Below are 25,710 nucleotides of genomic sequence, written 5' to 3' on the forward strand. Positions count from 1 at the left end.
TTTCTCTAACAAACTAAAACCTAGTGTTTTGTGTAAAACAGTGTTTTTTGTTAAGTATATTGAGCCCCATCCAGCTAACGCATTCTGTTCAGCATCCTCCTCCTTGCTGAAGAATTATTGAACTTTATAATTGAACTTTATTGAACTCACATTGGAGAAATTTACCTCTGCATTTAAACCATCCCCTTGGGGAGCAGTTGGCTGCCATTGTGTGGCGCCCAGGGAGCAGTGTGGGGTTAAGGGTTTTGCTCAGGAACCCAGAGTGGAGGCTGTGGCGATCGAACCGGCCAACCTTCTCTTCTCAGAGCACAGCCACAATGCCCAATACTCCCCACTGTATTTTATTTTTTCCAGAAAAATCACTTTGCATGTACAGTAGGTTCAGAAATTTCTTCTCACTTTTTCAACCCACTTGTGTTATAATCAACCTGACAGCACTCAGATCCTGCAAAACGACCCCCAAGTCAGAGGTTGTCTGAATTTTTAGATTCTTTCTAGATACTTAAATGCTTTTTGAGGTACAACACACAATGAATATTAGCAATGGTGGAACACCATGTTGCTGGCCTTTAGCTTTGAATTTTGTCTGTGAGAAATCTCCAAAGTCATTGCACGAATTGTTAGAGTGCTAGAGAGTTCATATGAGAGCTTAAGTCGATGATGACTGTGGCAAATACATTTCAGTCATTATGAGGGGAGCCTGCGGTTGCAACACAATTTTTTCTTAATTACCAACCATTTATGTATATATTAAACTCACATGTTTCTGCTAATTACCTATACCATTTAAATGTAATAACATTATTATTTTAGAATAGTTATATAAAAAAAAAATTGCTGCAACCGACTCCATCCCTGGTTGTAACATGAAACCGTTCAATTTCATAAATTAACTTTTGGGTTTTTTGGCCTCAATAAGGTTAATTTTGTGAGGATTTGTATCATTTAAAAAACTTAACCACTTAAGGAGTCATTTTGTAAGTTTTTAGTAAAACATATCTTAAAAATAATCAATTTGTTTGACCCTTTACTACCAAAACATCATTTGATGAGCAGACTGACACCTCAGAAGTTCAGCGCCGATGCATCAATAAGCATGTAGCCTATTGTCCTGTATGTACTTCGGGTCGGACGTTTCCGTGCTGTTTTGTTGATGTGATGTCAAGAGCATCCACATTGAATGGATCCAACCTAGCAAACAATAGAAATGTTATTTTTCAGGATGCATTTCATGGATATTCAGAAGTGACTGGCATCCACCTCAACTCACCAATGGTAGTTCCATGTAAGGTAAAAAAAAAAAAAAAAAAAAGGTATTAGATAAATTACTTAGCAGTTTAGCAGAACCACAGCCAGAAGATCTTCCACGATACCAGCAACACCAGGAGGATGTGGCAACGCATATGGACGATCACAGACTACAACACACCCTCCCGCCAGTGGGTGGAGCTGATGGTGACTTCCTAAATTGACTAAACAACTCCTTTGGAAGGTTTGAAGCGTTAAACAGCACTCCAGCAGTGAAAGCTGTTCCACATCAGGGTGAGGAGGGCCTCTACCTTAAAGGGGTCATAGAATGCAAAACTGAGTTTACATTGTCATAGATGATTAATGATAGTTCAGTGGGAAAAATGGACATACAGAGAAGTTCAAACCCAATCGACGCCTAATTTCTCTGCAAATTTCAAAATTCTAAACTTCCACCATAAAACTGGCACAAACGTTTAGCTGTTTACTCTACGGTAGGGTTTACTTCTACAAGAATTGCAAAGCAGGCAGTTTCTCTATTGAAAATGAGCCAGAACCACAGGCGTAAATGCAGTGTTCCAGGCTGCATGGAGAAAGGGGAAAATTTTCAAAGTCTTTACAGGCGTGGATTATTATTGTCTATGAGAAGATCCCTGCAAAGTTTGATGCTCAGTTCTTAATTTTACAGAAGACAGCTTTCAAAATCTTGGACAGTTCAAAGCAGGATTAACTAAAGTTCTTTCACTGAAACAAGGGGCTGATCGGTCTGTTTTCCAGTGTAGTCCTGTTTCTCTGACTGTGACTGGCTGGAAGTGCTCTCTTCATCCTCTTACATGGGAGCTGGCTCGGAGCTCGTCTTCCTGGCTGTGTGTTTCCTAGACGGGGCCGCCTTTTACAGCTGCTTTTTGTATCTCTGCTTCTGTCTCCTTGAACCCCAGTCGGCCTCGGCAGATGGCCGCTCATACTGAGCCTGGTTCTGCTGGAAGTTACTTCCTGTTAAAAGGGAGTTTTTCCTCTCCACTGTCGCTACAAGCATGCTTAGTGTGAGGGATTGCATTTGAGTCAATGAGTCGATGCAATCAACTGGTTTTCCTCAGATAGAAAACTTTGAACCAATTTGACTGTATGATCTGGTTAAACTGTAAAATGCCTTGAGATGACATGTGTTGTGAATTGGCGCTATAGAAATAAACTGAATTGAATTGAATAATCTAGGGTAACCGGATTTGGGTTTCTGAAGAGGAGGACATTTTGTTTGTTGGAGGGGAGGCTGGTGGGCCACTGACTGGACCGGACTTGGCATTCAAACCGAGCCATCAGCTCCGGGGCTGGTCCGGGGTCCGGAGCCAGCAGGGGACAGAGCCACCGTGACGGTATGCTTCCCCCCGCCTGCCTTACTGGGTGGGGGGAAGCACGGGGCCGCGGCTACCGTCACCGGGTCGGGTTCGGTCGCTCAGTCCCCCGCTGGCTTACTCCCCCCGTCTGCCGGAGTTCCTGGACCAGCCCCGTAGGTCATGGCTCGGTTCTGCTGCACTGTAGTCGAGCAAAATCCCGGACGATTTTGAAATTCTGCCGGACATTTTTTTAGGTATGAAAAGTAGGACAAGTCCGGGAAAAGGAGGACATCTGGTCACCTTATCATATAAACAACTTGATGTTTCAGTGAGTGAGTGCTTGTTGTTATGATGCGTCTTTGCTCAGCAGTTTCGCTCGTTGTAAACCAACCAATCAGCACACAGCTCATCTAAATATTAATGAGCATACCATAAAAGGAAGAAAACCTGTGGTTTCATTCTGGGGCTCTTAACCAGGCTTGCATTAGGGCTCATAGAACAGCAAATATGCCATTTTCAGGCCAACCAATGTTAGGCACCCTATTCAGAGACCTTAAGGACCAGCACCAAATACCCTATATAATCATTCTATGAGCCCTTTACCATAGCTGAGGACACCATCTTCTCTGCTCTTCACCTGAGCCTGGCACACTTGGAGGAGAAGAACAAGCACATGGGGATGCTGTCCCTGACATTAGTTCAGCTTTCAACACCATCATCCCACAGCATCTGATAGGAAAACTGGAACAACTGGGCTTCAATACACCCCCCTGCAATTGGCTGCTAGACTTCCTCACAAACAGACCTCAGTCAGTCCGAGTTGGACAGAACACCTCCAATGTCATCACCCTAAGCACAGGCTCCCCTCGGGGCTGCATCCTGAGCCCCCTGCTGTTCCCCGTGATGACACATGACTGTGCCCACAGGTTCAACACCAATTACATCTGGAAGTTTGCAGACGGCACCACGGTGGTGGGCCTTATCAGAGACGACAACCACCAGGACTACAGAGAGAAAGTGGAGCAGCTGGGGGACTTGTGCCGAGATAACAGCAGGAGGCTGCAGCACCTCAGACTCTAAGAACTTGAGAAGTGGTAAAAACAGCAGAGACGATCATCTGGGCTCCTCTTCCCTCCATAAAAGACATTTCATCCCAGCGCTGCATGTCCAGAGCCCGTAACATCATCAGCGACCCCTCACACCCCCACCATGGACTGTTCTCCCTGTTGCCCTCTGGGAAGAGGCTTCCAGCATTAGATGCAGGACCAGAAAGTTCTTTAACAGCTTTTTCATGACTGTTAAAACTAATCAAGTCACAAATCAAGACTCTGCATCGCACAAATAACATTAAATTTGCACTACTGCATTTTGCACTGCTCTGAATCTTACACATCAAGGCCTTTTAGTCCATGTCTCTCCTACACTCTTTACATTTTTGATCACTGCTGCACTTTATAAATGGAAATGGTCATTTTTACTTCTAAGCTGCTGCTCGTTCACAGTCAGAAAGCTGTATGTAAATAAATTTCATTTTGTATACACTCTGCATATACAAAGCTATGAGAACCAGCAGAAGAATGCTGCACTTCTGTGTTTTGGCCACAGGTGACAGTATCATAAGAAAACTCCATAATGCCTCTTTAAATGGAATTTGGGGTTCTATGAAAAGAGCACACAGAAATATGAAATGAGAATTGAATAATGACATTTTGAATTTTTTTAAATGAGTTCTTAAATCCCACATTAAAAAAGCAATAGAACTTATTAAATATTAATTTCAAAAGATCAGAGGAAAAAAAAAAAAAAAACTTTTTTTAGGAGCGCATAGCTTCTATATATTTATTAAACTTCCTCATATAGTTTTAATAGACATTCAAATTACAATAATAGTGTTGAAACCATCTACCTGGATCACCAGTCAGATGAACAATTGTGGCATATGTACAAAAAAAAAGAAAAGAAAATCACCTCCAACTGTGCAAACTTTCTGTGCCCACTTTCCTGAATTTATAGTAGCTTTGTACCTTGGGGATGGTTGTGACACTTGTTCCAACCTTCCCTAAGCTGTCAGATAAGATAGATCCCCATGTGAAAGCTAGACACACTAAAAATGTAACTTCAAAATTAACTACATATTCATTCAATCTAGTTATATTATAATAAATTCATACAACCAGTCAAGACAGTAAGAAAAAAATACATGAAAAAAATACTTTGAGGCCTTGAAAAAGGAGTTTTTGCAGCCGTCCCTTGTTGCAGCTTTCACCTACTGTATTTAATAATGGTGTCAGAGAAATATGTCCACTTTGCATAAAAACTTTCCCTGAAATGTTAACAGACTACAACTAGTACCATTAGCAAGAACCTACAAGGGGGAAAAGGGTGTGAATAGAAGACATTTAAGATTTGCTCTAGAAATAAAAAGGAATTTATAGTTCACGGTTGAAGCAAACCTAATTGAATAAACAAAGGGTCTGCCTGAAAAGGTCATAAGCATGAAAAAGCCCAGACTATAAATAACCTAAAGCCTTTCAGTGATAATTGACCTATAATGAATAAATGAATACATTAGTAAATACATAAATAAATAAATCAGGTATCTAGGTTAATTTGTGTTGTATAGTGATTGCAGTCATCACATTAAAAAACTGTATAGTTAGTGTTTCTGATATCTAAATGTTGGCTTTATGTTTTGTGGACAATTTTAATCAGACACAAAATCAAAAAAAATCAGGCAGTTTTTTTGGATTAGAGTGAAATTAGAACCTCATTAGTTTTTAAGCATATCCCCATTTTAACTCATACAATAACCTAGACTTCATTGAACGTTTTCCACAGACCAAGTAAAAAAATATAATGGTAAAATTATGTTTTGGTGTTTATTAGATTACACCTTTTAATGCAAAATTAATTTGTTCCTCCATAAAAGTCTTTCTGCAGATTATGAGCTTGATGTACTTATTTATTTCTTTATATCTGACCATGTTTAAGCCAAACTATAACTTAAAATTGTTTGTGTTAATCAGGTATTTTAAGTTTATAACCAAGGTTATTGGCTATTCTTTTCAGGATGCTCTATAACCCAACCCTGGTTCAATTCAAATTCAGTTCCATTCTTTTCAAATGGAATATGGTGTGATCTCAAAAACCATATATGTGCCTTGTTCTTCAGTCTTTTGTTTAACAGCCGGACTGTACGTCCATCTGAACAGCTCTTACTCAGAGCTTAGTCCCTCCCTGTCCATAAAATGCCACCAGAGAGCAGCGTAGAGGGGAAATGGGCGCGAGTGTGTCCAAGTTCTTTTGCCAACAGCATTATTAAATTATAAGCTTCCTACTTATTTCCAATACATCTTCCTGCAAAACACAATGCTGATTTGCTGTATCTTTTGTAAATGTGCACCTTCAAGGCAATGAGTATAAAAAAAGAGGGTGGCAAAACCAGTTTCAGTGGCAGCCCTCTTCCGAAATTTACAGAGCTGTCTCTCTAAACAAAACTAACAGGGCAAATGAGCAAACTATAAAAAAAAACATTTTCTTTCCAATTTAGTGACTCTGGTTTAGAGCATGCAGTAAGTATGTGGACTTAATCAGGGTTAATAAAATACATCTGATTAGGCTCATTCATGTAATGTTTTACATTGAAATGCATGAAAAACACAAACGGTTAAATCAACAGCATAGAAGTTAGAGAGCTTTGCTAAATTAATCACATATGCATCTCAGTAAAGAATAATATAATCAGAAAAAGTAAAGCGTTTCAATACACTGATCAAAATCTTAAATTTTCAATTTCGGTTGATTATCATAATTATCCCTTAAAACAATTAAAAGCCCAAATTGTATTTTCTCAAAGAATAAAATTTGAATATAAAACAAGAAAAGAAAGTGGTGAAAACTAGTAATTGAACAGGGCCTCAGAAGGAAGCAATAGAAGAATCCAGCAGTGAGTTATGAAAACCAAGGTGTTTACATGCTGATGAAGGTGTGGACAAATGCACACGCTGCAGGTGGGAGCATTTAGGTGAAATGTAGAAACAGCTGATACAAGAGCTAGATTGATGAACTGAGGGAGGAAAGCTAATTAGCTAAATCGAGAACCTATAGAAAAAATCTCACAGAGGTCATGCTAAAAGAGCAAGAGAGACGTCTAAGAAATAATTCCCAAGAGATAAAAAAAATAAGTATTTAAACAACCAAAAGACCTAAACAAGAAGCAATTGAAAGAAAAAAAAAGACACACAATAAATCAAACATTCAAGTTTAATAACAGCTTTAGCTTAAGCTGTTTTTTTAAGGAGGTTAGGATTATTCAAAACTGTTTAAGGTAACAATGTATCAATCAGGAGATGAGTAAAAGCACATTTTCAATGCATGCCACACTGAAGAGAAGTCTTCAAAAGTAGAAGAGTTAATGAACAGTAACATTAACAGGAATCATAAAGACATACGATCATCTAGGGTACAGATAATGTGGTAAACGCTGTTTGAAGAAAGAGCATTGGATGCTGCACCTCTCCAACCAGATGCTGCAAAAGTGTGTCTGTTCATAGAAATCAATAGAAAGATGAGACTGAAAGTTTCCATTCAGGAATTTCCTACCAGACTGCACTAAATCACACATAAACACTAATAGAATAACTTTAAGATGGTAGTGAAAAATATATATCTTCTTAATTTCATGGGGTGTGGGGCTTTTTGGATAACATTTATTAGAAACTTGGATACTTAGTTAAGATTTTGATTCTATTTTCCTTATTTATTTTGATATACCTGTATTAAAGTTGGAATGGTAAAGATAACTATTAGAGGAGCATTTTGCTCTGGGCCCCAAGCAATTTAAGAGCACCCATATCAGTTCATGGATCAATATAGCAATCATTTGCCTGCTTGCTTGTTGTTTTTTTTTTTTTTTTTTTTTTTTTTTTTTTTTTGTGGGTTTGTTTTGTTTTGTTTTTACATTATTTTTTCCTCAGGTATTTGAGGTTGTATTTTTAGCTACAGAAGCTGAATGTTAGTAACACAGTTTATCTAGGTTAATGGAGAAAAAAAAAACAACAAAAGCAAAATAAAAGTAGAAAAAAAAGGTATATCTATTGAGATGTTTCACAGATTGGTGGACTGTTCTGTCTTATCAACCCGCGGGGGAAGAGCTCTTTGTGCTCAGAGATCAGAAGCGGGGGACATGCGCACTGCATGAGACGCTCCTTCTCAACCTATAACGCCTCCGGGAAATAAAATGCTCATCTCTCCTTTCATTGGCACCTTGGCAGCTTATCGAGTCGTTTTTATAACTTGACCCATTGGCAAAAACTCGTTCGGTTTCCTGTAAATGTCAATCGGTACCATCTGAGGGAGGAAGGTGGAGGAGATTCACCCAGAGACCTGTTGATCGTCTGCTTGCGCTGCGATGGAGGTGAGACTGCTGCTTCTCCTGTCCGTGGTTGCCATAGCAATGGAGCTAAGCGGGGTTTGTTTACACAAACATATTGACTATCAAATTAACAGAAATTAGTTCGCCGAAATGTTCCCGTTAGCTGCATAAACCAATAATCTCTCTTTTTACAGAGCAATAAAGTGTATGATTTTAATAGGAACTCTAAGATCTGCTGTGAGAGATAAACAGTCTTTATACATCCGATGTCCGTCATTGGATCCTAATTATATCAGAGGAGCTCGTTTCCATGCGTCGTTTTTCTAAATCAAATCATGTTACTTGTGTTAGGCTTTGAATTCCCCCCCATCCTAAGTCAGATGGGTCGGGAGGCCATGTGTCGAAGTTAATTATCATCAGCTGCGGATAAAGCCTTTTGGGGCAGATTTAAATCCCGCTAAAGAGCATTAGGTGACAAGCAAGGCGCTTGGAAACAAACATGGCACAGGCCCTGGAGGGAGAGGATATACAGGGAAAATGATACAAGCTGATGAACAGATGTCAAATAATTATGTCTTACTAATTATTTGCATGGAAATGGAGAGGAGCTATTAAAAAAATATATTGCTTTCAACAAATTGTCCCTCAGATGAAGTAAAGCATTTTAAATGTGCAATCAAAATCTTTAAAAATGTTCAAAACATCTTTATTTTTGTTGACTTTCTGTGTTTTAGGAGATGGGCAGAAGACTATGATATCAACCTGAGGAAGGAACATCAGAAGAACTCTCTCAGGCAATAATGGAGATCATTGGTGAGTATACTCAGTGACCTTTGAGATGCAGGGATTTATCTGAATCCCCTCAAATGTGTTGCATTAAACTCCTGAGGTTTACAATAAGGATATAAGACATGGCTGCTTTACCCAGTCAGAATGGAGTAGTTACATGAGCAGGTGGCGCTGGCCTCACACTCCTGTCAAAAGTTTGCAGGGAAGACTTTACAGGGTTTTAACCCTCTGCCACAAACAATTAGCAGAGTTGGGGCTTGTGCTCATTAGTCCCGACTCTGCTAAAAGAGCAAGGACAACATGACCTGATGCAAAGGGAAGTCTTTTGCTTTTGTTCTGCAGCGTGGCAGACAGCCTAGTGTTTCCTACTTTAATATTAACCTCTCATAAACAGTAGATGGCCTTGATATTAAATAGAGAATATATATTTAAAAGATAACACAGAAAACTAGAACATTATTTAAGAAATAATTGACCAATGATATTTTGGAAATGTAAAAAAAATAATAAGCAAGTCAATGGATAATGATTCTATTGGGATTAAAGGCTACAACTAACCTCGCAGTTTCTTTTGTAATTAGGAGGCTAACTGGCAGCCAGGTCTGGCTTACCAAACTCATTTAATTAACTCAGTCTGCAGTTGTCTTTGGATTATCCAGCAGTTTGATAAAACAGTGGAAGGGAAGAAAGACATCAGCGATGCTATAACAGCATCTGTCATGGTCCTCAACTGTCTAGATAGTTTTAGGGTTTATTTCTAAAATATTTAAAGTCTAAACATATTTGTATATTGAGAAACATCAAAATATATTCAGTATGCGCTACTTTTATCAGAATTGAAGTAAAATAGAAGAGTGTACAGGCATTAAGCAGCAAGTAAAAACACTAGAAAAATACTGGACATGGTTTGATTTATGTTGCACTGAGACTTTAGAAGGAAATTGGAAAAAAAAGTTTTCTGGGCTTTATAAATGTAAAGGTTTCAAGTAGTTTTTACAAGTAGTCTTTGATAGCTCTTTAATACATCTTTTGTACAGTAGTGTGTAGCTTAAAAACCCTTACTATGCAACCAAATTCCAACTTTACTTCTGAGATATTAATCTCAGTCATGAACAGTCAACCTATTCTCATTATGAGTGCGTATGAAATCGTATGAAAAGTTATGCACAGTAATTTCGTACGTTTGGACGTTTTTTTCGTCTTATGCGCATGCACATCTGAAGCACCATTCACGAATATAGAATATAAATTACAATTAGCCCTAGCCCTGACCCTAACCCTAAGATATAAAACAGCAAGCAACGTAGTTAGAGATATGAATAGGTGATGATTGCACTGTTTTTCCCATTTTTACGTCCATCCACGGATCTGCTTTTTTTTTCTGTCTGCCAGCGCATGCGCACTGATGTGGTTTTTTTGAGGGAAAACGTCCAAAACGTACAAAATAGTGTGCATAACTTTTCGTACGATTTCATACGCACTGATAATGAGAATATGTTGGAACAGTTGACTTATTTTAGTATATTTTCTATTTCAGAAAACTGTAGTACAGAGGAGATAAGCAGAACTTGCAAGAATTATTCTATATATAAAAAAAAATCATTTTGAATTCTAAGTTTCAACATAAACTGTAATATTAGTTTTAGACCAAACAAATTACCCAAACTTAAAAAAAAAAAAAAACTCAATGCCCTAAATGTTTGATAATTTTATACAAAGAAGATATCATAGTTTAATTGATATTTACAACTAAATTATTTGAATTATTATGTCAGGAGTCACCTTTAAGATGCTAATCAAATATTATGATAAGGTGTTTTAGGTTCTTCTTGCTGAGTTTTCTTTCTTCAAACTATCCTCATCTGGCTTTACAATGCATGGCATTTTCAAAATGTGCAAACTCTACATAAAATTGGAATGATTTAAATTTTTTCAATTCAATAATTGTAATTGAATCGTAATAGCAATATACAATGTAAGGCAATGTGAGAAAAATATGCATTTCTTTAGAAAATGTTTCTAAAGGTGTAAGTTTATACTAAAAGCCAAAACATCTATGTACTGTTTGAAGAGAGGCATTGAGAGCAGACTGTAGCTGCTTCCAAATGTTTGGCTTGTTGTGTTAAAAAAGTTGATCTGAGACTTTTAAAATAAGAGTTCAGCAAATAGATATGAGACTGTAAAGGCTGGAAATATAGATGAACCGACACTTGCACAGATTATACATCTTTTGGCATGAGTTGGTAATTGGAAATTATGCTTCCACTGCAATTATTTTAAACTATCCACGTATCCAATAGAAATAAGACATTTTTATTTGAATTACAAAAGAAAACAGCACATTATGATCGATGAAAAACTTTTTTTGAACTAGGTGAGTTGATGATCTGGGCTTCTTCTACAGTCACAGTCTAAACAAATGGCTATCAGTGCTTTGTTTTTGCACTTGCTGACTATCATCACAACAAACAGCCTTTTTCAGAAGGAAGCCATTTCCATGTTGTAAATCATATACAGACCAAAAGAGATGGATCAGTTACACAGTTATCTAATTAGGACATCATCATTCCAAGAGCTTTGAGTTACTCAATCCACCTCTGCCTTCACACATGCTCACCAAGTCATCTTTGAGAAGCCTCCGCTGTCAACTGAGATGTATTGAGGATTAGCAGTATTAAGATGGAACAAGATTTAGAAAATGTACAGTTTTAAGAATCACTTTTCCTTTGTGCCATAATATACCTTTTTCCCCCTCTAATGTAATCCTACATTTTGAAGTTGTTTTAAAGCAATGCAATAGAAACCCAGCTGGAGCACAGGTGCATTTTGGATTCCCTAACCCAATGGTTCCTAAATGTTTCTTGCCAACTACCCCCTTTGTTTTACAATAAGTTAACCTGCTCAACCATTGACCTTTTTGAAACAAGAAAAGTTAAATAGAGTAAGTTACATATCAAAATTAAATAAACTATGATACCCTTTAAATCACAAATCTACCATCTTTATAGAAAGCTGTTCGACAGTGTGCATCACGATGTTTTGCAGCAAGGTCTAAAAAAGGTATTTCTGTATAGAGTGTCTATATTTTCTCTATGTACCCATGGGTTCTCTGTGGGTGCTCAGTCCAAAAACATGGTGTATATAAATTTTCCTTAAAGGTATAGTGGAGGATGTTCTTTGTCCGGATGGATAATCAAAATAAGTCCTCCTAATTGTCAGGCCATCCTACGTGCTCATCCCTATTTTCACTTCTGGTGAAGAATCTCACATAGTGGAGAAACAGCAAATCTCCTTTTGGAAAATAAGCCTGTATGAGCGATGCAAACAGTAACTTTTAAACACAGCGTTCACAAGGAGAAATGGTCTTGTGCACACTCTCACTGCATGTGCATTTATTTTAAACGGTGAGAGGGCAGGTCTTTTCAACATTTCACAAAAATCCTCCATTATACCTTTAAGTCTACGTAAGGGTAAACATGTTGACATGTTCTGTGTTATTAATGATGGACTGGTGACCTGTCCAAGGTGTACCAATCAGCTGCTTCCAGCCCAACTCCACCCAGATGCACAAGTATGAGACCATTTTTATTTTACAGTGTAACAAAATTCAAAATCTCTATCAACACACATACCAAATACCTCTCTAAATAGATGATTTATATAATTTATATCTCAGCAGCTCCACGTCAGATGCTGATTTCAATGAAGCCAACAAGTCTTTGGGAAACCAGAGACTTGTTGTCAAGGGTCATACATATAGCACTTCATCTTTCTGAGAGCTGGAGCAGAGCTGATGTTTTGTCATGCCGCTCATAAACAAGATAGTAGATATAAAGGGGGAAGAAAATGTTTTGCCACAGGGAAGTTAAAGTCCAAACTTTAATCTGAGATAGATACTATACCAAAGAGCTTTGCAGTGACAAATAACACTTTTACAAGAAAATCTCATTTAAAAAGAAGATGTCTATTATGAACTACTGGTATCCTAATATAAACTCATTTTTCATAATCTGAATTATTATGACATCCTAACTAAAAGATGAAGTAAATGTATCTCAATATAACTCATTTAGACTCAGAGACTTAGTCTTAACTTTATTCATACCTTGGGATTACTCCTTAAGAGAAATTCTGGTTCCAGTAGCCCATATAGAGTACAAACAGTTAAAGCAAGATGCCATTAAAGATCAAAATACAACAGACAATATAAATGGATTGTATAAAGTACAAAAAAGCATTAAAAAAGTCCTGGAATATGTTTCCTTTACATATAAAAATACCTGCTCAATAGAGAGCTAAGGAAAGGCTACACACTTGGATTATTGCACTGCAGAACTCGTTTAGATTCAATTTAACTAATTAAGAAACTGAAAAACTTAAAGCTATTTCCTGGTGTTTCTGAATGATCATTTAGATTCGTGAGGTTAATGAGAACTATGTTCTTACTCTTAAAGTTGTCTTGCTGTTGTTTTGTAACCTGGTGAAACTAGACTCTCTAATCCTGGCCTTGAAAATCCATTTTTGTTTCAGATGCTCAGTGTGCTTTGGAAGCTGTTGAAAGATTGCAAGCCAAACTGAAGGAGCGAGGGGAGGCTCCCACTCAGGAGAAACTGTCTGTGCTGAAGACTGTCCTGCAAAGCCCTCTCTTCCTGCACATACTCAGTTTGCAGAAAACTGAGCCAAAGCCCTCAGTGAAGGTATAGCACAAGCCTCAGTGTGTGGGTTTTTGTTTTATATTAAATGGTAGGGGAAAGAGGTAGATAAAATACTGAATTCAGGAAGCAAACTAGATGAGTAATCAGCTTACCTAAGCTTTACCCCTAAAGCTGTGTTAGAGTGTGGGAGGGATCGATGGTGCTTGTCATGATCACAAATTGGCAGAAAGTGTCTGTATTACTGTCATAAGCTATTATCTAATGTGTCATGTGTGTTTTGCAGGTGTCACTAAAGCATGATATAGAATAAAATCACCATCTGTATTTGCTAAGTCAGCTGCCCTATGCTTTTTGGTTTCCATTGTGTCTCCAAAGTTCTCCTGCTGAACATTTTCAAACTTTATGTTGTTTGTTAATGTTAAAACTTTAGGTTACACTTTTCATATATGTGATACTTAAAGAACATAGAAATGGAAATATTCTGTAAACGTACATAATTCAAAAATGACAAATTTAAAAAACATTTTGTAAGAAACACACTCCCCACATCACTTAAAAAAGTATATTAGTAAACATTTTATTTTTAGGTAGGTTTTTTTTTATTTCGATCTAAAGAATATTCATCAACTGATTGGATTTGTCAGTCTAATCTTACTTATGACAGCAGGGAAGCTAGAGCCTCTAAGGCTATGTAAATGTACTGATCTGCATTCTACTGAGGGACACATTTTTCCTGTTGTCTTAAAGTCTAAATAGGCATAGGTCAGTTACAGATTCTTATGGCATGGTAAAGTTAAGTCATAATACCCTGGTTTCAAAATACAGACGGTAAACAATGATTGTTTATTTACAGTAAATACATTAAAATTATAAATATTGTTAAAAAAGTACAACTATATTGCAGCTATAATATTGTTTTCTGTGTTTGCATAACGAGCCCCTAAATGCCCAGTTGTCAAGTGTTTTAATCAGTAGTTCTTGAAAAAGAAAGAAAAGGCAAAGAAAAAAGAAAAGGCAGCTCTAACTTAAATTGATTGCTTCAATTGGTAACAAGTAATTGAATCAGTTGGATCTTACTTAATACATTTAATTTATACATTAAAAACTTAACATAAGTTGGGGAAACTTAATTCAATTACTTGTTACCTATTGAAGCCATTGAATTACATTGGAGCACTTTTTCTTAAGAGTGATAACCGCTCCTCACCCTACATAAAATTCCATCCATCCATCCATCCATCCATCCATCCATCCATCCATCCATCCATCCATCCATCCATCCATCCATCCATCCATCCATCCATCCATTACATCCAAGTAGTATGCAGTTCTTCATACACACACACACATCATTTTCAAACAGATGGTATCGTATCGGCCGATACTGCACAGCCAGGTATCGTATCAGGGCCAAAAAATGGCATTGGCGCAACACTAGTATGAACACGAAGCAAGTCACAAAGAGAAAGCCCTGGTTAGGCTGCGGGCATTACCCTGCACTTGACTTAACAGACATGCCAACCTTAGCTTGCACTGCTCTAAAAGGATAGGGGGTAATTATTCAGATTACACAGTGTACCTTTTAGTGTGTTTTGCCTAACTTAAACATTTTTTAAAAAGCTAAGTCAGTCTTTGTTTCGGTGTTGGACAGTGAAGCTCTGTGCAACGCAACTGGTGGGGAAGGGGCAGAATTGTGTTGTGAAGTTTTCTCTGTTTTGAAACAGGAAGAGTTTAAAACATTGGTCTGTGCACCAGTCTGTGCATTGGCCTGATTTGCTGAATCCATTTTGGCCCATTTTAAACTTATTTATAAGGTCTATAACACTCACCACTGTAGCTGTGTTAAACACCTTTTCTTCAAATAATTGAAATATTTAACATTAAATGCATATAGACATTCTAGATACCTTAAATTCCAGAAGTGTACAAGGCAGAACATATTAAAGGCCTCAACTGGATGAATGACAGGTTAAAGCTCCTAATGAACAGGATACTGATCAAGGGCTCTCAAATAAGTCACCTTTGAATAGTGCAAATACATCTCAAAGAATCTGGACTGTTGTAGTCGATGTCCAACCTTAATTCAAATGAGGGGGTGTAGCAGGATAAAAAAAAAAAATCCACTATTGCTAAACTAAGACTGTTCTGCAAAGAGTAGTTGGCTAAAGATCATCAACAGTGGTGTAAACATCTTTTTCCCAGTTAAATATTTAATAGCCCCTACAGGTACAAGTGTGGCACAACCATGTTTTGGGCTGAGGGTACAATAGTGTTAGGTTGTTTTGGACATTCTGCTTTTTTTTCTCTTGATACATAACAAATTGTATTTATAAATTACCTTCTGCCTTAATTCAGGTTACCTTGTCCAATATTAAGATTAGGTAGATCAAATATAAAGCATTTATGTAGGACAAAAAGTAAAAAGAAAAAAATCTTTAAGGTGCCAATGTAAATATTTTGTCTGTATATAAAAGGGCCTTGCAGAAAACAAATGAACAAAAATCTTTTTGCAGAACTTGTGTCAAAACACATCATCATTCTTAGTTTAGAAGTTTATAATCTGGAGAGCCCACTAAGCCTGCAGAGGAGGTGATTAAATAAACTGAAAAGTGAGAAAGGTTTTCATATTGTTAATTGCAACATATGGGTATTTTAATATTGTACACTGCATGCTCAGAACAATTTCATAAATAAGCTGTGCAACAATCCTGCTGATACTGGAGGGCTCACAAACCCTTTCTTAAATCTAATCTTTTGGACATTTATGACACCATTTAGACATTTAGCTCACCCGTTAGTGTTAACTACCATAGCTTGGTAACTGCTTGATGAGGTGTTTCCCAAATAAGATACCTAATAGCCTTCACACACAAGAGTCATTAAATTAGCAATCTTGCAGGAGCCTGAAGCTATTTAGCATATTTCCTTTCTAAGCAACATGGCAGTAGAGCACAATAAAGTCTTGGATTTGTACTGATGAAATAGTGTATAGCATGAGCAAATATCACCTATTTTTTTCAAAATCTTTTTGACTGCAGTGTCACAGTGTTAGAGTGCAGGGTGGGAAATACACTTAGAAAATGCATGTCAAAATGTTTACTGAATGCGGAAATATGCTACTTAAAACTTATCCATCTTCTGTTGCAGGTAAACAAATATTCTGATGCATGCCATGTGTCTGAAATTTTCTGATCTGCTCTAAAGACACTGCTTGACAGTGGAGCTGGCTTTCAGAATAAATTTCAGCCTAAGCTGAATAACAACACTTAGCTGCAGTTTCATTTTATTAACAGTAAATCCAATACCAACACTTTACCTTTAACCAAATTATGCTGTGTGAAGAATTCCACAAGTTTATCTCACTTTTGCATATGCTTATTTAATGGCTCAGGGAGATAGCTCCCCTTAACTACCACCATCTTATTTGATAACACCATAGCAGGTACATTAAAAGTAGGGAATGCTGCAGCTGCAATGTCTTAAATTTATTGACAATAAATGGGGGAGTTACCAAAGAGTACTGGCACTAAAGCTTGACAAGTCCATACTATAAATCTGTGTGCTGATAAGGATTGATTTCTTGGACAGTATTTATTTGGTTATATTCATATATATGTGTGATTAGATAAATGATTCAATTTATATATCAAGATTTCTGTGTTAGGGCTGCTCAATGGAACAGTGGGTAGCACTGCTGCCTTGCAGCAACAAGGTTGCGGGTTTGATTCCTGGCCTGGGGTCTTTCTGCATGGAGTTTGCATGTTCTCCCTTAGCATGCATGGGTTCTCTCTGGGTACTCTGGCTTCCTCCCACAGTCCAAAAACATGACTGTTAGGTTAATTGGCCTCTCTAAATTCTCCTTAGGTGTGAGTGTGTGACGTTGTTTGTCCTGTTTGTCTCTGTGTTGCTCTGCGATGGACTGGTGACCTGTCCAGGGTGTACCCTGCCTCTCGCCTGTAGACAGCTGGATATAGGCACCAGCACCCCTCGCGACCCCACTTGGGATAAAGCGTGTCAGAAAATGGATGAATGGATGGATTTCTGTGTGATGTGGGGGGTTTGATGCAGTGTTCCTACAAATGTAAGATCTACAATAATGATGCCATTGAAGAAGTAGTTTTCAGTGTAACTCTTTGGTTTGCAGGTGTGTCCATAAATCAGTCTGCATTCACCTCAACTTAAATATTTTTTTCCAAAAACACACTCAGTTGATTAGGGAAGGTCCAAAACATGTACACTATCAGTAGCTCTATGTTGTGCAAATGCACTCTTGCTCTAAATTTTTCAAGGTGTTGTCTAAGGGAAGAACATTAGACCAAAACAGCCATGGTGTCTTTGGTATTTGGAACTTAGCTTTGCCTTCAAGCACACACCTTTCCAAATAATAGAAGGACAGGCCAAAACGTTTATCTATATAGCACATTTCAGCTGCAAGACACATTAAAGCACTGTACATGAAGTAAAAAGAAAGAAGCATTATAGGAAAATAACATTACACTGGCATAAAGATCATTTAAAAGAACAAACATTTATAATTAGAATGATAGGATTATAAAAATAAAAGTAAATGAAACAAAAGAAAAGAAATTAGGAGATCCAAACCTAACTGACAGTGTTTAGAGGCACATTCAATTGCCACTCCCAGCAAATACGTTTTTAATATGGATTTACAGCACTGACTGCTTCTGCACTCTACAATTTTCTAGTAGTTTATTGTAGAATAGTAGGGTTTAAGAACTAAAAGCAGCTTCTCCATGTTTGTTTCTGGTCCTGGGATTACAGATTAGATTTTAGTCATAAAACCTGAGAAGTTTGGGTGATTGATACAATGGCAAAAAGTCTGTAGAGCAGTGTTACAAAATTATGGTCCTTGAGGTGTGGTGTCCTGCAGCTTTAGATTCAACTGTAGTTCTGCGGTAGCAGCTCGTCTAAGTTACTCTTTTTCAAGATTTGTTCACCTATTTGCTATTTGTTAATTTTACAGCCTGGGGGAAAAACAGCTGACAAAAAAGACATAACTATTGCTGAGTTAAATCAGATGTTATGATAGACAGAGCTTAAATATTAACAAAGCTGCTTGTAAAAAATAAAGACAGCAGGAAGAAGCACTTGGGCCTTTTTTTTGTATTTTTGATGAAATGGGAAATTTTGACAAAAATATATTTCTAGTTGGAGATAACTTTTGTACCACACTTGGTAGGGATGTACTGTACAGTCCATTTAAGAAGTTAGCATCTGAACTCCCTGGTAGAGTGGAGTTCAGATGCTGCAGTAACAGGAGATTTGTTAACTGTTAACCGTGGTAAATAAGGCGCAAGCATTACTAACGTTCTGAGTGCAAACTCAAAAAACATGTATCTTCCTGCACATATTTTTCTATTAGTATTGAAATAGGTCAAATTAACATGGTAGTTCATAAACCCAAAAAAACAAACCAAAAAAAAAACAAAAAGCCACTTAAACATTATGTGTATGAGAAAGTTTAAAAGAAAAGAAAAGCAGGGGGGCTCAACTTGACAACTAACCACAGATTCTGACAAGCAGTTTAAACAGTGTCATTCATATCAGAGATAAGCCTTTACTGTCTTGCTCTTTCAACTTTGTAGCTGAAAATCTTAAGAACAAAGGAAAAATTAAACAGAAGTGAAAATTACTCATAGGCTCACATGTGTTCCCACTAATCTTTTTCTTTTCTTGTCATTTTGTATATTATTGCATTTCTTAGCACTTTTTTAGTTTTTACCTCACATAGTTCTCATTTCTTAATCCATTCAGTTTCTTTTCATCTCTTTCTTATCCACACTACAGACCTCATAAATTCAATCTCCTCTTGCATGTGTTCCTTTTGTCCTAATATTTCATTGGATTCAAATTAAACATCTTGTCATCTAACTAGGGGAAAGGCGTTTCCAAGTCAGTGTCCCTAAACTGTGGTCCATGTTCGGACTTACCTGTTGGCTTGAAGGCACTCAGCCACAGTGACTCATACACCTGGGCTGTGGAGAACAGAAGGTCTTTTCACAAGGATGGCAGCAACTCCTCTCTTGGCTCGCAGGAGCTGTCCTTTTCAGATATCTACCCAGAAGACTCTTCTCACTTGGAATCTCAGGTATGTAAAAACACCTATAATAAAGGAGGAAGGAGCTCTTTTTGTAAGAGACCAATTTCTTTTTAACACCTTCCAACTCAAAGCTACCAAATAATTTCTTCCTTCACCACAGTACCATCTGGAATGTCACATTTTATATTTGACTGTTCTTTTTTGATTATTTAAATAATGCCTGGTTGTAGTTGCATCAGATGATAGTTTTATTAGCTCTTATAAAGCTGACACTAACATATGGGACTCATTGTTTTCAGTACTGTACTCCTCCTCGTATCTCTCGCACAATGTCGATGGGTAGAAACCTTTCTGCTATTGCACATGAGGTATAGTGAACATTACATAGGAGGTTTTACTTTAAATCTACTGAAAGTTTTATTAGGTTTTCCTTCTCATTCGCTTGCTTTGTTTCCTCCCCTCTGCTCTGTTAGAGGCGTCATATTGAGATAATAGAGCTGACCAATGACGGGAAAGGACTTGGTTTTGGCATCGTAGGAGGACGAAGCACAGGAATCATGGTCAAGACAATCTTACCTGGAGGTGCAGCAGGAAGGGTAAATCATTCCGTTAATCTAAAAACAACTAGAATGGAGTAAGTCAGGCTAACCTAAGGGGAAGACTACAAGAAAGTAGTTTACTTTGTCACGCACCACAAAATGCACTGGTAAAAAAATCTGTTTTGTGTATGTACGTTATGTAAAAATACGTGTTTGTTGAAATGATTTTTTACAGGACGGTCGATTGCGTAGCGGAGATCAAATTCTGCGAATTGGAGATACAGACCTAGCAGCCATGAGCAGTGAAGAAGTCGCACAGGTACCAAAATCTAATAAATCATATCTACAGTGCCTTTCGCAATTTTCTATACATATTATTGTAATTTAATGTTATAGACTGAGGGTACGGCATGAGCGTGGAGTAAATTTGAGAGGGGACGAGGGGAAATGTCCCCTGCACTTTTTCAGATGTCTGTTTTTGTCGCCTGCACAATTTACTGTCCAAACACAATGTTATGCTACAGTACACAGACAATCGTCGAGCACTAGGACCAAGCAGAAAACCGCAGCTCAAACTGAAGCCCGTCTTCTTGAGTTTAGACCACCCACAAAAACCTGAGTGGCCCACCTTCTTTTCTTGTGTGATAGGTTGTCACAGCTGTTACTCCTGAGAAGCTCACTTTACCAACAACTGATGCACCAGTGAATTGGGTCTGTGATTGGATGGGCAATCAAGCAGAATTTAGTTATGCTAAAAAATACTTGCCCCCCCATCATAATTTCGACCATGGGCATGAATTAAGTCTCTACCTGCTACTTGTCTCCAGATGCCTCATAATTAGTCAGTGCATTCCACATGTGTAGAAATGAATGTCAGACATATACAGATTTTTTGCAAAGGCCCAAAAGGTTTGTTAGAGAATAATAGTGAGAAAAAAACATGAGAATCAAGAAACACAGCAGGCAGCAATATAGAAGATTAGGTTTTAAAAACAAACCCTTAAACCCCTTTTCAAGCAGCAGTAAAGGGTATGGCACAAGACAACTGCAAACCTACCAAGACATAATCTAACTGTGAAACAAAGGTGACAAGCCTTGTCGAGGTGCTAACTGTGAAACAAAGGTGACAAGCCACGTCGAGGTGCTAACGTCTCTTTTAAACACTTTAAAAAACTCTGAAAATTGAATACGAAAGGCGGATTCTTGATTCTCAACGTCGGAGTACACAGAGTGAAGCGAAAAGACTACAACTGTGTAAACAGGCCCCATTTCCGTTTCCGGTGGCAGGGGAATATTGACTATTCCAACAGAACTCAATGGGATTTACAAAATGCTAAATAAAACACTACAGGAACGTTTTTTCTTTACGAAACTTTTTTTGGAACGTCATTGAACAGCGCTGACGACCCGGTGAGTAGCATATTTTAAAAAAAAGAACGTTTAAGGTTGTTTTAAGGACATTATCGGACATGCACTATGGAAGCCATTCTGAAGCAGCCAGGGGGGGGTTCTGCATGAGCCAAAAAGCAGAGACAGGACCAATTGTCAAAATTTTGGTGTTGATCATTCGATTTCATCCTGGACACTACAGAAAATGGGCTAAAAGTGTTAAAAACCGGAATTCTCCTTTAAGCAGCAAAGACGCTCATGGTAACTCCGGAGCAGCTTAAAAAAATCCATTGATCGTTTGGGAGAATATGTTGCCATTATGTGATGACTAGAATAAAGCCATTTTATTAACAAAGACAGGATTTCCTGGTGAAAGGCACCCTAAGTATTCATTGAACATAGGCAACATGTGGTAACAGATGGTCTGTTTAAAAACTAGAAATCTACATTGACCACATTCTAATGAGTGGCAACTTGGGTGTTGGTGACACAAGGTTTTAATGCAACGACACACCAACCTTCAAGGGAAGCATGAGCTTCCTTGTGTTTTGTCTCTTGCTTGGACCAGATTTATGATGTCAATTGGATGACATTTTAGAGTAGTAGCCATTCACCACTTTCCTTGGCTGGTCCTTTGAGACTCCTTGTTTAAATGTCAATCTTTGTACCAAAATATTCCTTCTGTCAGAATTTGTGGACATTAAGATCTAAAGAGAAGCACCTTCTCCTGGTCAACCTGTAATTCAGTGAAAAGGTGGAGTCAGAGTAAAAAAACATGCACCCCCAGGAGAAGGAGGGCGGTCACTCCAGTGGCTGGAAGTTTGCTGTCATTCTGCTGGAAAGTGCCATTTTGAATGGCTGCTACTGTAATATTTCACCAATTGTAGTTCATCAAGAGATAGCATGCATACATGTGCGGCCAGCATTTGATTGGTCACATGTGGAGTGCTGACAATCATTGCGCGGGCTGATTACAGGTGGTCTCTTTTCTCTCTTCTGCTTCGTAGTGTAGTGTATATGCACATTCATTGCACACGTGAAAAATGTGTTGGAAGTTGCAGCTCTATGCACAGCGTGTGTTCTGTGTCTAGGGAGGGGCAGCCAGGACTATAATGGTCGTAGAAATACAGCCAGAGCTACAGGCAAATTGTTTATGTTAAATAATTTTCATTTGTTGAAATCATCCAAACCCAACAAAGAGTTTGTGTCAAGACTAGATCAGGCAACTGCTGTAAATACTTTCAAGGCTTAGGTGTTTTACAAAGTTTCATTTGGGGAATATATTGTGTTTAAATCTCTGTTTAAGTCTTATGCAAAGCTAAGAGAGATAACCTGAGACTCACTGCTTTGATTGCAGTGAAAAGTTTCAGCAGGCAGCACAGTAGTGAATTTTACCCTTGCAGCAAGGGGCTCCTGGGTTCAAATGTATTGGCTAGGTACTGTCTGCATGAAGCTTAGGTTCTCTTAAGTCACTCTGACTTCTTTCCAGACTCAAAACAACCTTGGTGTTAGGTTAATTTATCCTACTGCAGGAGGCTTAACCTATGTTGCACTGACTACCTGTCCTGGTTTTACCCCACCTCTTGCCCAATGACAGCTGGAGAAAGAAACCAACATAACTCTACAAGCATTGTTTGTTGCTTTCAGTTAAAATTCTATTCCACTAAAATATATTGAGGAGGTTGTGATATAACAAAATGTTATTAACTGATTGAGGCATATGAAGACCTTGGAAGGTTCTGCAGTTCTTTATTTTCACCTAACCAAATGTCTATATTTAAAGTCCTTATCTATCAGGTGAAAAACTAATGACTAGAAAGTATCTTGCAGCAAGTTTTAACTCATCTTCATTTCCGTTTGTAATAAGAGTACTGCTACAAATACAGAAAAATCTTTCTTCCTTTTTTTTTATTAGCATGCTAACCCACGTATTCATTTTAACTTATTCACAAACCATCACCTGGTCCAGGTGCTGCGAAATGCTGGCAACAGGGTGAAACTCCTTATTGCAAGGGATGTTACCAAACCCAATTACCTCTCCTCCCCTGCTCTGAACCAGGACAGCTCAGATGACAAGGTTTGTGTCTTTCCCATCTGCGATTTTCTATGTGTTTTTTAGTGATATTTCTAGCCAAAGTAATAAATGTTTTTTGTTTTATTTTCCCATTTTTTTTCACCTATTTCCAGCCCAATGAATCCAATAAGGACAAAGAGTTCAGTGTCCAGTTTACTAAAAATAGCCGGGGCCTTGGCTTCTCTGTCTCAAGCTATGTAGGAGACCTGAACACAGGTATTTTAGCTGAGGCATATCAGAATTTCAAAATGGCCTGCAGACAATAAAAGAAAGCAAAAGTCACCCTTGAATTTAACTTTTTTTTTTTCAGTCCCCAGTACCGGCGTGATGGTGAAGAGAATTGTAAAAGGCAGTTCTGCAGATCAAGATGGACAAATACGCGTTGGAGACATCCTCCTTTCTGTATGTTTTCAAAAAAAAAAAAAAAAGAATGTTTTACTTAGTTTGTTTTACAGTAAACTGGAAAAACAAAGCTCTGATTTCTACGTTCAACCAAGCCCTGTAGCTTATTTCAGTTATTTGAAAAGGATTTTTCATAAATTTTGCACATTTTTTACAAGGGGAGTTGATTAGACAACAAACAGCTTCCGTTTTTACAATCGTATCCCCACTATGTAGATAAATATCTCTTAACATGTTGAAGAGAAATTTAGAAACATTTTTGTGAGAACCAAAACTCTGCTGAAAGTTAAACCAAAAAATACACATATCAAAAAAATTACTGTCTGTGTTATATTAATGCTGATTAGTATTGCTGATTTACCAAAATGTCAGAGTGTACATATTAAAGCATGAGTGGACATTTAATAATGCTGATTATTAACATATATCCAGTTAACATACGTATCTTCTTATAACTTTACGTTCAATTTGAATGTCGTCTCATGTCGTAGGTGGATGGTGTGAACCTTCACGGCTGGAGTGAACAACGTGCCCTGGAGGTGCTTAAAAAGACCGGTCCTGTGGTCAGACTGAAGCTCCTGAGAAAGGCCATCCGCCCTGGTCCCATCCTTCCCTCCGTTCCTCCTCTGCAACCCCTCCGACACTTCCACAGCTTCCATGAAGGCAGCCCTTACAAATCAGGACTCGGCAAGATTCAAGAGACAGGTGCTCTGCACTGATAAAAACAGACAGTGTATCTATTCCCGAGCAAATGAGAATGTGGAGGCTTTTACAGATATAAACCTGTGCAGCTTCCCCTGCTGAGGGATACTTTGATTGAGGTTTTCTGGTATCAGTTTAGACTCAGACTGAATTCTAATTTTGGTGCTTCTTTGAGCAAATTATGACCTTTTGTACTCTGTGCATGAAAAGAAGGAAAAAAAATAGATATTTTCTGATACAGGCATGACAGTGTGTAACACTGAGCTGATCCGTCCTTGTGTGCTAAAACGGTTCCTCCATCTCCCAGGAATCAGGTCTTTGCGTGAAATCTCCCGGCGAGCAGCATATGCCAGCAGACGACCCCAACACGATCCTAGAGAGGGTAAGCTTCCGTTTTCCGCACGGCACAGTGTGCAGAACCTACTTCATAGGACTCGGTCTACTGATCTGCTGTGGATCACAAAACAGCAATGCGCCACGAACCATGCTCTTTGATGGGACTCTATTTATAGTTCTGTGCAATCATGTGTTTATCCAGCTCATTCAGCTCATTCCAGATGATTTGTCTCTCACCCCGCTTGCATATATTACTTTATTTAGACAGAAGAAATTTTAGGGCCTGATTAGAGGCTGCAGACAAATAGGCAATGATTGCTGTTAGGCTCTAATAGATGAATCAGAAAGCAAAACTTTGTCAGGAAATCACAAAATGCTGAACGTGAATATAAATACCCTTTTGTGAGAGTGTGTATGCCTGTGCAAGGAGGATATATCGACACTCTTCTTTGCCTCAAGGAGAATTATGTTGTCTTCTCTATAATAGCACCAAGGTGATTTTTCATATAGGACCCCGTTTTTTTATTGATTGGTCCGTGTGGGCCTTTAAACAACGTGTGTATATAAGGGAGACTTTATGGATTCCTGTGTATGTGAAATATGGAGGATGTGCTTTTGTGTGTGCACATTTTAAAGGTGTGAAACTGGCTCCAGAAGAAGAGGAAAACCTGAGGAAGAGATGGCAGCATGCAGTTGGACACAAATATGAAGTGATAGTAAGTCTTCTTTTTGAAAAAAATCTTTACTGCTCTGGGCTTTAAAAACTGATTTACTTCCTGTTTCTAACTGCTTACACACTAAGCTAAA

General features: G+C 38.0%; 1 protein-coding gene across 1 annotated transcript in view; it reads left to right on the forward strand.

The window, feature by feature from the left end:
* Positions 1-7,759: 7,759 nt before the first annotated feature.
* Positions 7,760-25,710, forward strand: part of si:dkey-92j12.5 (multiple PDZ domain protein) — a 76,530-nt gene continuing 58,579 nt past the window's right edge. The window contains exons 1-13 of the mRNA XM_038290326.1: positions 7,760-7,998; positions 8,691-8,769; positions 13,276-13,442; positions 19,297-19,509; positions 19,761-19,829; positions 19,935-20,057; positions 20,236-20,319; positions 23,359-23,466; positions 23,577-23,679; positions 23,774-23,865; positions 24,357-24,570; positions 24,875-24,949; positions 25,540-25,619. Coding sequence (XP_038146254.1) covers positions 8,757-8,769; positions 13,276-13,442; positions 19,297-19,509; positions 19,761-19,829; positions 19,935-20,057; positions 20,236-20,319; positions 23,359-23,466; positions 23,577-23,679; positions 23,774-23,865; positions 24,357-24,570; positions 24,875-24,949; positions 25,540-25,619 — 1,341 coding nt within the window. The 5' untranslated portion in view covers positions 7,760-7,998; positions 8,691-8,756. The remainder of the gene's footprint in view (positions 7,999-8,690; positions 8,770-13,275; positions 13,443-19,296; positions 19,510-19,760; positions 19,830-19,934; positions 20,058-20,235; positions 20,320-23,358; positions 23,467-23,576; positions 23,680-23,773; positions 23,866-24,356; positions 24,571-24,874; positions 24,950-25,539; positions 25,620-25,710) is intronic.

This window comes from Cyprinodon tularosa, unplaced genomic scaffold (genome assembly GCF_016077235.1).
Source record: "Cyprinodon tularosa strain WSP-4 unplaced genomic scaffold, ASM1607723v1 ctg279, whole genome shotgun sequence".
Taxonomy (NCBI): Eukaryota; Metazoa; Chordata; class Actinopteri; order Cyprinodontiformes; family Cyprinodontidae; genus Cyprinodon; species Cyprinodon tularosa.